The sequence below is a fragment of the Balaenoptera physalus genome (genome assembly GCF_965194825.1).
Source record: "Balaenoptera physalus genome assembly, chromosome: 16".
NCBI lineage: Eukaryota > Metazoa > Chordata > Mammalia > Artiodactyla > Balaenopteridae > Balaenoptera > Balaenoptera physalus.
Genome location: NC_138898.1, coordinates 83,137,395 through 83,149,879, shown reverse-complemented (window position 1 = coordinate 83,149,879; position 12,485 = coordinate 83,137,395). Strand labels below are relative to the sequence as shown.

Here is a 12,485-nt window from a genome sequence, read left to right as displayed (position 1 = left end):
TTGGTGGCGGCCAGCGTGGGGAGGTGCACCGGCTGGAGCAGGGCCCCGCCGGAGGGCTGGAGCAACAGCTCTTTCCGTGAGATTGACCAGCTGGGCAGGACCGCTGGGAGCAGGGACTTCCTGCAGAGGTCAACTCCTGGGTCTGGATGAGGCCATGGGATGGTGTGCACCCTCAGGTGGGGCCCAGGGGCGGCAGCGAGACGGTCCCAGAGGAGCAGCCGCCCCCATGCCCGAGAGCAGCAGCTCTGGTCCTGTCTGATCCTCCTCCCCGGAGTTTGGCCCCCGAATATCTGCCTTCCCAGAGAGAGCTCCCACCTAGAGCATGATGGTTAGTCCCCACCGGAACCCTGGGAGTAGAGGATTTTTATCTACGCTTTTCAAGTGGGGAGACTGAGGCTCAGACAGGCTAAGGCAGCCCCAGGGGGATTAGCACCAGCCAGCTGGCTGAGCCGGCTGAGCCAAAGATGAGGTGGCCAAAGATCTAGGTTCTGAGCAGCATTTGGGGAGGGGCAGGCTGGGGGCCAAGTACTCTGGGGTGGGCCTGCCCTAAGAAGAATGCATCCTCAATGACTGAGCTAAATGCTCCGCTGGTCCTGTTCTTTCTTTGCAAACGTAAATCTCAGCTCCGTCCCAGGTGGTAGAGTACCTGGGTCCAAATAAGGGGTGTGTGAATTGATGAGGTCTTCTGGGGTTTGTGCCCAGAGCCTCCCAAAGGAAGTCTAGAGAGATGGGACGTGGGAGGGGCCCCCCACCCAAACGCATGTGCGCACACACGCACACACCTGCCTGACTGTCCTGAGAGAACCCAGCTTCCCCCCACCCCAAGAAGATATTACCCTCATGCGTTCCCCAGTTCCAAAGAACCGTGTTGCCAGGGGAGACAAGGAAGGGGCATCCCGGGAAGACTCTGTGATGGTAAAAGTTGTTTAGACCCATTTAAGACGGGTCAAAAGTAGCTTTGAAGATCAGCTGCCCCAAACTCCCACACCATTTAAAAAGAGAGAGAGAAATTAAATCAGTTATAATAGGGACCAGCTGCCCCAAACCCCTAGAAATTTTATCATTTTGGTTTTGGGTGTTTTCTTGTTTGTTTGTTTGTTTGTTTGTTTTCTTATTTCGGAACTGAAGACGGTTTGCAACAGGGATTTTCAGCCCTGGCTGCATAATTGGAGTTACCCGGGAACTTGAAACAATTCTGATGTGGGGTCTCACCCAAGAATTCTTGCTTTATTTGGTGGTCTGGGGAGGGACCCAGACCTGTAGGTCTTGTAAAAAGCTGCCCAGGTGACTCTGAGGAGCCTCCAGGACCTTGGACCTTGGGGTTAGGGGTTGATCCTGCTCCAAGTCTGCTGGGGCCAAGGCAGGAGGACAGACATGTCCGGGGGAGGGAGGGAGGGGACAGAGTCAGTCACTGGAGGATTGTTTTCGAAAAACCCTTGGCGGCCTTTCTCCATGCAAACGACAAACAGCTTCGCATGGTCTTATCTGCACCCCAGGCCGGCCCCCTGGACTTGGAACTGGCAAAGCCCCCTGCCAAGGCCTGCTGGCCTGCTGCTCGCTCCCAAACAGCCATGTCCCAGATCTTTGAACCTAGATCAAAGAATCTGGAACGCAGAATGCCCTGCGTGTGATTGGGGTCAGATGTGGTTCCTGGGCCAGGCACTTCATTTCTCTGACTCTTGGTTTCCCTGGCTGTAAAATGGGGAGAAATATTCCTGCCCTACTTACTGCCTAGGGCCGGTGGGAGGCTCCAGCAATGTAACATTGTACAAAAAATGCATCAAGTAAGAGGACTGTGGGAATGCAAAGTTTAAAAACTGTATATTCTCTTATTCAGAATTTGCTATCTTGGGCTGATCAACCCTTGTAATTCGTGTACGTTTGTGAGGTTTAATTTTCCCTCTTGCTATTCATGCCACGTTTTGTCCAGTGGGGAGGCAGCCCGTGTGTAAACAGAGATGCAGTAATGGAGGAAGCTGACAAGACTGGGAGAGGGGGTGGCCTACAGGAGTCCCAGGAAATCCAGAAAGGCTCCACGGAAGAAGTGACATTTGAGTTAGACCTTGAAAAAAGGTAAATGTTCGAGGAGCTTCTGTGGATGAGAGATGGGCCTCAGTCTTTGGGGCTCTGGGAGGCAGAACTAGAGAGACAGAGGGGCAGATTCTATCTCAGTAGGAGGAAGCTCTCTCTGCAGGTAGAGCGGACAGCATCGGGAGGTGGGAATTTGCCTGTCACTGGAGGCGTGCAAGCGGGAACACAATAGGATGTTTACAGAAGGAATTTCAGCCCGGGCCAGGAGACAGTCATGATCCCTGAGAGTCTAGGATCACAATTCTAAGATGCAAGAGACAAGTTCCACCCTGGGCTAGCCGGTGAAACAAGCCAAACCCACATAAAACAAGACAAGTATGCTCCAGGCCAACTGCTTTGGGCCAGATGAGCAGTGAGAACCACAGGCTCAGAGACAGCAGGGGGGAGAAGCTGAGCCCAGTCTTGGTGGAAGGGTAGGACTTGGATAGAGGAGAGGGCATTCCTGGCAGGAGGAACTGCTCAGGCCAAGGAGGGGAGGTGGGAAGGAGGATGCCCCCTTCCCATGATGGGGCAGGAGTGGAGGCTGCTGCCTTTTGAAGGCCTTTGATCAACTACTGTCTTATTCTATTCTCACCTCTCCTGCACTTGAAGAGAGGCCGGGCGGGCATCCTTTACACCCACTAAGCCTTCCCTATTTCCTCAGTGCAAAATGGGGATCAAAACCTCTGGCTCCCCAGGCCGTCATGGTTCAGGCACGGAGTCTGGCAAACACTGCTGAGATCTGAATCATGGGGGTGGAGACTAGGGAGAAGAAAGAGCTGGGGACAGAAGAAGCAGAGAAGGAGCTGGCAGGCCCAGGAGGAGCCTGGCCCCTGGTCGGGGAACAGAACCCCAGGAGAGGAAGTGGGGCTTCAGCCAGGCCAGCCCGAGGTGGGGAGACCCCGAGGTGGGGAGACCCTTAGGCTGGTTGGGGATGGAACAGGTCAGACCAGACCCACAGGCAACCTCCTTGCCTCCCCTCCACCTAACTCACCCATCCTTTATTGAACACCTACTGTATACCTGGCCTCAGGCCATGTACTGTGCAGTGAAGTAGAAACAAAGTGTCACCTTTTTTTTTAAGCGTTACCGAGTGCCAGGCCCAGGGTAGGACAGGTCTCTTGAACTCTTTGACAACTCGCAACAACCTGGCAAGGCAGCAGTTATCAGCCCCACGTTGTTACAAAGGAAACTGAGGTTCAGAGAGGTTAAGTGACTTGCCTGAGGTCACACAGATGGTAAGAAGTGGCACAGCCAAGACTAGAGGCTAGATGGGTCTATCCTGAGCCCCTTGCTCCCTCCACCCACCATGTCGTTCCTGCAGTCTGCCCTGGAGCAGAGGGTTAGAGAGGGAGGAAGGGGAGGAGGGAGAGAGGCCGAGGCAGAGAAAGGTCTGGAGCACAACAGGGAAAGGCACATAAGAGACAGAGCTCAGAGCTCGGAACCGGAGGCTGGAGCCAGAGAAGGCATCAAAGGCCTGGGGCGGACCATGTGTGCACTTGGCAGCCGATGACAGGACCCAGGCGCTCATTCCCAGCAGGCCCAGCCTCCTGGGGCCACTGCCCTGAGCCCCCGAGGCTCTGAGCAGACTGCGTAGACACTCCAGGCCTGGATTGCAGTGCCTGGGGGGGGGAGGTAGGGGGGTGGCGCCGGGGCTTTGGCACGGGGTGGCCATGACAGCTTGGCATCCCCCACCCTGCTGGGCCGTGGCTTAGGCTGACAGGGTCCTGGGGCCAGCAGGCCAGATGTCTGCTGGGCACACTGCGGAGCTGCCCGACACTGTCCCCCAACCCAGTCCGCGCCCCATTCAGCAGGGTGGTGCTGGGGCCCGGGCTGGGGCAACGGCAAGGCGGCTTGTCGAGGCTGGGGCCGTTCTGTGGCGGTGGAGTCGGGGCCTGGTCTGCACCAGGATTGTCTGTTGCCATGACTACGTGCAGGCTGGGTCTGGGGCGCCTGCATCACAGTATTCCCCAGTGAGAGCTTCACTGGTCCGTGGGGACTGAACTCGTGATCTGGGCTGGGCAGACAGCCCCTGGACTGGCCAGTGAATTGGCTTTTCCTTAGGAAACTATTCACTTTGCTCATTCATGGTGTCCCCCTCTGGGCCTCGGCGCCTCCTTAGGCAGCTCTGTGTCAGACAGCCAGAGCACCACCCAACCACTGCTGGCCGGTGGCTGAGGACGCGAACCTCACGCCGTCCTCCCAGCGTGGGAATGGCTGCACTTCTGTCGGCAGCAGCCACAGTTCCTCACCGCTCACCGTCACAGTCTGGCCTGCCCTCACACAACTCTGGCCCCCGCCCGTGCCGCTCAGGGCTGGAGAGGCTTGGCTGCCCAGCAAAAGGTGCTCAGGCCCAGCCCCATGCCAGGCTCTCTCCAGGTAACGCAGTGCAAACCGTTATGCTCAGAGGAGTGGCCTGGCTTTGAATCCAGGCTTCATCTCTTTCCACCTGTGCAACCCCCCCCGCACATCCCTTAACCTCTCTGAGCCTGACTTCACATCTGTTAACATGAAGGTAATAATCCCTGCCCTTCCAACCTCACCAGGCCATTTTGAGGAGCATGAATGAGAAAATGCTTTGTAAACATTATTTGCTTAGTCAACCTAAATTGCTTTGGAGACAGGCAGTATTATTATCATCATCATTATCTTTATTGTTAGCGTGCTTTTATTCATTCTGGCTAATGCGGGACTTTACCTACTTCATTCCAGGGGTCCCAGGGGCTGTTCCTGGTGGAGTGCCTGGAGGGGTCTTCTACCCAGGTAATGTACATGAGATTGTTACACTCCCAGGTAAGACAGATGGTGATTACATTTGCAAGAGATGCACATTGTGACACTGCAGAAGGGAACAACATTGGCACACCTACCCCAGAGGACCCATAAGTTACTCCTATGTTAAAAAGCAGTTACATGATGCTATTTTACAACTATTAAGAGCATAAATTTTCTGAAAGATGAAATGCAATGCTTGTGAGACTGTCGGAAAGTGGCCGCCTCACCGATCCCTGCTGTTTAGTCTTCGAACCATTCACCTGACTCTTGGAAACCCATTCAAAGGAAATAATTGAAAAGAAGAGAAAAAGAACCATCTGCCCCAAGGTTCATAGGAATGTTCCTTGCAAAAATGCAAACAAGAAACCCACCTGACTGGAGGGTGTGATTAAGTAAACTTATATGATGCAACTACTAAAAATTATGAATATGCTATCTGTCGGGTAACATGGTAAAGTGATTTTCAAGTAAAGACAATATAAAAGCAAGGACTAGGTGCAGATGGAGATTGGGCCCCCCTCCAAAAAAAGAAAATGGGCAGAATATTAACTCAATGGCATGGGGGGGTGGTGCGTATTTTCTTTTTTTTTTTTTTTTAACATCTTTATTGGAGTATAATTGCTTTACAATTTTTCTTTTAATTTAGAAAAAAGCATAATGTTTTAAAGTAGATTGAAACATCAAAACTAATATTTTCAATACTTACAAAGTGTCTGAGTGTTCAGAACCAACGTGGAAATGAGGGCAGCTACCAGCACACTCCCAGGTACACACGGGCACACAGCTGTTTCCCCAATGAGATGGATGAGGAAACGGAGGCTCACAGAGGTCAAGGCTTGCCCGAGGTCACATGGCTAGGCAGCGGTGGATTTGACCAGGGTCGATGGACGGCTTCCTGGCAGGGGCCCTGATGGTCCTCTCTCTCTCTCTCTTTCTCTCTCTCTCTCTCTCTCTCCCCTCAACACAGGGGCTGGTCTCGGAGGCCTGGGAGTAGGAGGTGAGCTCAGACACCAAACTTGGTTCCTCAGCGATGGGGTCTGGGTCTCACTCTAGTCCACATTATGTGCTCAGACCTCAGAACCTCAGAAGGCCCAGACATTAAGGGACCCCTCATTTCACAGACCGAGCATCCAGTGGGGAGGGATTTGTCTAAGAACTAGAGCTCACGAGCCCCCTAAGCCCCTCCCCATGGCCTCTTTCCCTGGGGGCCCTGCCTTCTTTCATATTTCTTTCTTTTTTTTTTCAAATTAATTAATTTATTTATTTTTGGCTGTGTTGGGTCTTTGTTGCTGTGTGCGGGCTTTCTCTAGTTGCTGCAGGCGGGGGCTACTCTGCATTGCGGTGCGTGGGCTTCTCATTGCAGTGGCTTCTTTTGTTGCGGAGCATGGGCTGTAGGTGCACGGGCTCAGTAGTTGTGGCTCGCGGGGTCTAGAGAGCAGGCTCAGTAGCTGTGGCGCACAGGCTTAGCTGCTCTGCGGCCTGTGGGATCTTCCCAGACCAGGGCTCGAACCTGTGTCCCCTGCACTGGCAGGCAGATTCTTAACTGCTGCGCCACCAGGGAAGTCCCTCTTTCATATTTCTTTTGATCCTCAGTGATATCCCTGCAAAGTCAACTATGCGGGAAGCGTCATCCCCTTCAGAGGCTAGGAAACAGTGTGAGAGAGGGTAACCCCAAATCAGGGCCAGAGCTGGGCTTCCCACCCAGGCATGTGGACACTGGGCTCCCAGCAGCTCCCTGAGCAGAGGGGAGGACCATTCCTCACCCCACAGTGAGACCCCGCAGTGCCCTGGGGGATCGTGGTAGGTCAGGTGGGCTGGGACTCCCCATTTACCACCATCTCTTCCCTCTGCAGCACTGGGCCCTGGAGGCAAACCACCCAAGCCAGGTAAGCCCCGTGGCCGCAGAGCACTGAGTGAGTGCCGGCGGGGCAGGGGAGGGAAGGGTCCGCAGAGCTGTAAACCCAGCCTATGGACGGAGGAGGGAGGGAAGTGGTGGGCAGCAACAGCCCCTCTGCCCCCTAGTCAACCCCACCTATGAGCTGGCTAGGGCCAAGCTCCAGGGCATCCAGGGTCAGGAGGCTGGAGGCAGCTTGCTGTCCTCCGTGTGTGAGGGGTGTCTGGCACCTACCCTGCCAGTGCCTGTGTGCCCAGCTGCCCTGACTGTCCCCTGTGCACAGGGTCCCAGAAACAGCCCTGGTGCTGGAGTCAAAGATAGGAATTGATGTTCCAGTGGCCACCAAGCCTGTGGGCTCAGACACAGATGGTGGGCCCCATACTCTGCCTGAATGGTCCCTGACCACAAACCAAGCCCTCTCTTACTCCAGGCCAAGATCCCAGATATCCCTGAACTTAATGACAATCTGAGCCCTTATCCTGACCCCAGGCTGAATCTTGACCCCAGACCAAGCCCTGAACCTAACCCTAGGCTGCACCCTGACCCTGGCCCCAGATGAGCTTCCTTCCCAGGCCCCTTCCAGCTGTGTCCAGACCAAGGAGTTCTCCAATATGAAGATGTGGCCAGATCTATCCCGGCCTTGCCCATGGGGCTTGGATCTGCCACTAGGGTCCACCATCAGCTCCAGAGAACACACCCCCAGGAAAGAGGGAGGGCGGGTTCCTCCTCCAGGAGGCCCTGGTGGGTAAGGAGCAGGTGGAGGAAGGGGCGTCTCTGTCCGGATTTATGGCCCTAACAGCATGAGATGCTTCACATGCAGCCCTGGCACCCCCCACCCTGATCCATGTCTCCCTGGCTCTGAAGCCGGGGACTGCAGGACAGTTTGCATGTCCAACAGCTCTTACGAAATCCACATGTTCAATGATTCAAGTGCAAGTGAATCTACAAGACTCAGCTTCCCCTTCCCTGCAAGCCCATCTGGGTTATGAAACTACAGGGCTGGGGCCAGGCGAGAGAGATGCAGGAGGGCAGGAGGCCTGGGCAAGGGGTTTGCTGGGGTCTGCTGGGGTCTGCAAGGCTGGAGCCCTCGGGATTCACTGCTTATCCCACCTGAACCTATTTCCTATCTTCTCGGAGGGGTGAGTGATCTTAACAGGGTCTTTGACAGTAGAGAGAGAACAGGGAAAGGCTAGATAAACAAAGGTGTGGAATTAGGATCGTGCTTAGCTGCGAAGACTCAAATGGTAGAGGTCGTGACTGCAGAGCTAGAACGGGGATTGATTGATCCCATTGGCAGCAGGGGACACATGGCAGGTTGTGATGAAATACCGAAGAGAAGACTGCGAAAACTGCATTCAGCTGCAGTTGATAAAGTGAAGCTTTTATTAATGAAAGATTTAGTTTAGACTTCCAAAAGAACTTCTGGCTCGGGGTGAAGGCGTAGACGAAGAGGAGAGTCAGAGCATCTGCTGATGAAAAGGGGCTGGACTCCATGACCTCCCTGAGGTCATCTTTCAGCCTTAGGACTCTGGGCTACAAAGGCCTGGACAGGGCCACAGTGCCCCTCCCCCGACAAAGGGCAGCTCCCCACATCCGGGCAGCAGGGACGTCTGGGCCTGCCCAGATGGGATGGAACTGGGCACAGACAACGCATGTCATGCTTGGGAACAACTAATCCGTTAGCGAGTAGAGGGTGGGTGGCCTGGCAGCTGCTCTGCGTGGGCCTCGGCTGGTGGCCCTACCTGGGCTCTCAGTGGGGGACCAGGCAGCTGGGAGCCAGCCCCACTGACACCCCCAGCACCGGCTGGAGGCCAGTCACCCACGCGAGAGGACGGGAAGGAGCAGGGGGGCCACCCACCAGTCACCCTGGCAGGCTGCAGACACTCTGTGCCCTCTGCCCACAAGCCCTCTGGTCCCAGGAAGGTCGGGAATACACTGGCCCTTTTGTAAGTGGGGAAACTGAGTCTCAGAGAGGTGAAGTGACTTGCTCTTTCATGCAAGGAGTAGCTTGGGACAGCAGGATTTGAATCCAGGGCTCTCTGACTCCAGGGCAGAGAGACGGTTGGGTAAGCCAGGCCCCTGGGCAACCAACCGTGGGCAAGTCCTCGCCCCTCTCTCCTCCTCGCCCCTCTCTCCTCCTTTCTAGGGGCTGGACTCCTTGGGGCATTTGGGCCAGGTGAGTCCACAGGAAGGAGGGCATGTAGCTGGTCATGCTACGGGGTGGCCCTGGGACCAGACAACTCTGGGGGAGCACGGGACGAGAGTAGATGGCTGCACAGGGGCTGCGTGCCCCACCCCACGCACCCAGCCTCTTCTCACTTCCTGTTCGGTCCCCATCCTCTCCTCCCAGCCCCTCTGTGGTCAGGAAAGGCCTGAGCGTGTCCGCTGCCCTGTTGGAGCTCAGGATACAGGCCTGGCTTGAGAGAAACCCCTGCCAGAGCTGGGGAGGGGCAGGGCCTGCAGTCCTGGGAAGTGGACCCAGGCACGCCCCACGCCAAGCTAGACCACACCACACCTGCCCGGAAGGGAGACTGGCCAGAGTCAGAGGCCCATCTTACAGAGGGGCTGGCGGGGTTTCAGATGGGCCAGCTCACAAAAGTAGGAAATGGGGTGGGGGACCACACCCAGTGAAAGCCAAGTGGACTCTCCAGGGCTCAGCAGTCCTGCGTGTTTGAGGTCGGTCCCCAGAGAGGCCGCCCCTGAGCTTGAAACCCTGGTGGCCAGGACTGGTGCTTGTGGGAGAGATTCTCACATAATTGGAAACAAACCCGGCACGGTTGTGAACTCCAACCTGATTGCCCATCCGTCCTGGCCAAAGCCGTGGAATGTCTCCTGGAGGGGGAAAAGGAGAGATTGAGCCCAGATGTGGGAAGGAGAGAGCCAGAGGGACACATTTGGCTTTTCATAAACATTTTAGCATCTGTCTGCAGGCAGGGAGGCTCCCGGATTGCAGGGCAGGCTAGACGGATGGACAAAGGGGGCTCCAGATACAGGGGAGAGGGCGTGGCCTGAGGCAGGGGACCCCTGCAAGGAAGCCGATGAGAGGCCTGGGGTGGGGCAGCTAACGTGGGAACAGAGCAGGGCCTGGCCTCGGTGAGGCCTTGCTGGCAGCTCCTGCTCAGCTCCAGCCCTCACAGAAAGCCCTTCTGGGTCCCTCGTTAGGTGGCGGGCCTTCTAAGGGAAGTGAGGTCCGGTCAGGGCGTGTTGCAGGGCGTCAACACAGTCAGTCCACATGGCACATAGCAGTTGGTTGCTAAGCAGCGGCTGCTATTTTATCAGACTGGCCCCTGAGGGCCAAAGGTTTGAGTCCGGCTTAGGGCCCTGAGCGGCCACACGCCGACCACAGCATCGCCAGGTTCCTGCCCCTACTCCACGAGACCCTTTCCACCCTGGGCCCAGGAACGACGCCCCACACCAGCCCCTCACCCGGCTCTGTCTTCTTCTCCCTGCAGGTGCTGGAGGGCTCGTAGGCGCTGGTCTTGGGGCAGGTTAGTGTTGACACCCAGGCAAGATGCCCCTCTGGGGGCCAGAGCCAAGCCCAGGGCATCTGCCCGGTATGGAGGGCGGTTGGGGGTACAAGGATGCAGACCGGGCCCGTCCTGGGCACTGGTGTAGGGGGTGGTGCTGAGACCACCTGCCCCGAGCAGCTGTCCGGGGCACAAGGGAATCACAGCTGGGTCCTGGGTGCTGTTATAACCTAGTAATGAGAGCTGGAGGGAAGCAGCCCCAGGAGCCCAGAGGAGTCGCCCACCTCGGCGGGGCTTCAGGAAGGCTTTTTGGAGGAGGGAGGTGTGGAAGTTTGACCCCGAAAGGTCCCTGCGGTTTGTCAGGCCGAGCGGAGCAGCCTGGTCCATACTGCCCGCCGACGCCGCACGCAGTCCTGGGAGCAGCTGTCACAGCTTTGCGTGGAGCAGAAGAGCCTCCAATGTACCTCGTGGGCAGGGCGGGCCGGGGAAGGGCTGCGGGCAGGACCTCACCCCGTCCTCCTCTCCGCAGGGCTCGGGGCCTTTCCTGCAGGGGCCTTCCCAGGAGCTCTGGTGCCCGGCGGCCCGGTTGGCGCTGCTGCAGCCTATAAAGCCGCTGCCAAGGCCGGTGAGTATTACCCTTTGGGACGTGCCATAAGCCCTCTGGCCCCCGCAGGCTCTCCACTTTGCAAAGAACCTTTCCTGAGGGGCAGGCAGACGGGAGCCTCAGCTCCATCTCCTGGGGGTGTGGGGAGGCAACCAGCTGTGCCCGAGTCTCAGAGGTGGTGGCAGGGCCAGACCTCAGCCCCGGGCCCTCCTGCCTTTGACTGTTCCCGGTGTGACCTCTCTCCTCTCCCACTCCTGGCTCTGTAGGTGCTGCGGGGCTTGGTGGGGTCGGCGGCATTGGTGGCGTTGGTGGCTTAGGAGTGCCTGCAGGTATGGAGGCAAGACCTGGGTGGCCCCAGTGAAGGCCACAGGGTCGGGGGTGGAGCCCACTCTGATGTGGCCCCTTCCCTACCAGGTGCGGTGGTACCTCAGCTCGGAGCAGGAGTTGGAGGGAAGCCCGGGAAGGTGCCAGGTCAGCGTGGATGGAGTCCCTGGGGGTGGAGGGCAGAGGTCAGGGAGGAGCGAGAGCTTCTAAGGCCCACGGGGCAGGAAGGACAGGGCCTGGCTGCAGCAGGGCAGGGGGCATAGCCAGTCCCAGAGCACGGTGCCGTGTCCCAGATAGGGGCGAGGGGCCCTGGTCTACCTTCCGGGCCCTTCTTCCAGGACCTTGGAGCAGACCTCAGAGACAGACTCTGTGGCACCCACATTCAGGCGACAGATGGGAAGTCAGTGCAGAAGGGCCCGCCCCGCCACTGCGGAGCTGGGGTGAGCCCGAGGTGCGCCATCTCCCCATCCGGTGCTTGTTCGTCTGCACCAAGCCCTTGAGGAAGTGACTTCAGGTTAAACAAAAGGCTGCCTGAGTCCACACAGCAGGGAGGGAACATCATCTGGAAACTGTTAACCCAGAGGTGGGCTGGGCCGGCCATGTAAACAGGCTCCAGGAGATGGGACAAATCCACGCACAGAAGGGTTTGCAGATGACTTCCGGAACTTTCGGGAGGAGGGCTGCAGCCAGCACACGTGTGTCCCTCGCTGTTCCCGCCGGGCAGCCAGGTGGCTGGCTCGGGAGCCCCGGAGCTGCCACGGCGGGACGGGCCAGGAGGGGCCCCCGGAGGCCAGGCTGTTGCTCACGATCCTTCTTTGGCCACAGGTGTGGGGCTCCCAGGTGTATTCCCAGGCGGAGTGCTCCCCGGCGCAGGTGAGAGCAAGGAGGGAAAGGGGACCCTATAGCAAGGAGAGCGGACCCTGGCAGCCTCCCCGGTGGCCCCCCACCTCCCCCGAAGCCAAGGCCACCAGGGACCTTGGGTCCTGCCCGGCATTTTCTCCCTAAGCATCAAAGCTCAGGCTACAGACATAAGATCTCTGGTTGTCTTTCCCCTACGAAGATCAACAAGCTTCCCCTGGCCCCCCAGAGCCCTGAGCCCAGGCCCAGACCCAGACATCATTGCAGCCTGCAGTGGGCCCCCAAGGACAGACCAAGTCCCCATTGTGGCCAGCTGTTTCCCAAAAGCCATAAGTCACCAGGGGGCCCACCCAGTGCATCTGCCCTGCAGGAGACCCTCGGAGCTGCCCTCTCAACCTCCTTTCCCCACCAGGGCCCGGCCACCCCACCCAACGTGTGACCTCTTGAATTCCCCCAAAAGCCCAGACTCGGGCTGCTCTGCGGGATTTGCTGG

General features: G+C 57.5%; 1 protein-coding gene across 9 annotated transcripts in view; it reads left to right on the top strand.

Annotated features, from left to right (window-relative positions):
• ELN (elastin) overlaps positions 1–12,485 on the top strand; it is a 32,734-nt gene that overhangs the window by 1,617 nt on the left and 18,632 nt on the right. For 7 of the 9 annotated variants that reach the window (XM_082429786.1, XM_082429784.1, XM_082429783.1 and 4 more), the window contains exons 2-10: positions 4,783–4,833; positions 5,813–5,842; positions 6,699–6,731; positions 8,886–8,915; positions 10,192–10,227; positions 10,736–10,831; positions 11,077–11,139; positions 11,225–11,281; positions 11,960–12,007. In XM_082429786.1, the coding sequence (XP_082285912.1) occupies positions 4,783–4,833; positions 5,813–5,842; positions 6,699–6,731; positions 8,886–8,915; positions 10,192–10,227; positions 10,736–10,831; positions 11,077–11,139; positions 11,225–11,281; positions 11,960–12,007 (444 nt within the window). The remainder of the gene's footprint in view (positions 1–4,782; positions 4,834–5,812; positions 5,843–6,698; positions 6,732–8,885; positions 8,916–10,191; positions 10,228–10,735; positions 10,832–11,076; positions 11,140–11,224; positions 11,282–11,959; positions 12,008–12,485) is intronic. The other 2 variants (XM_082429780.1, XM_082429782.1) reach the window with 2 other exon arrangements.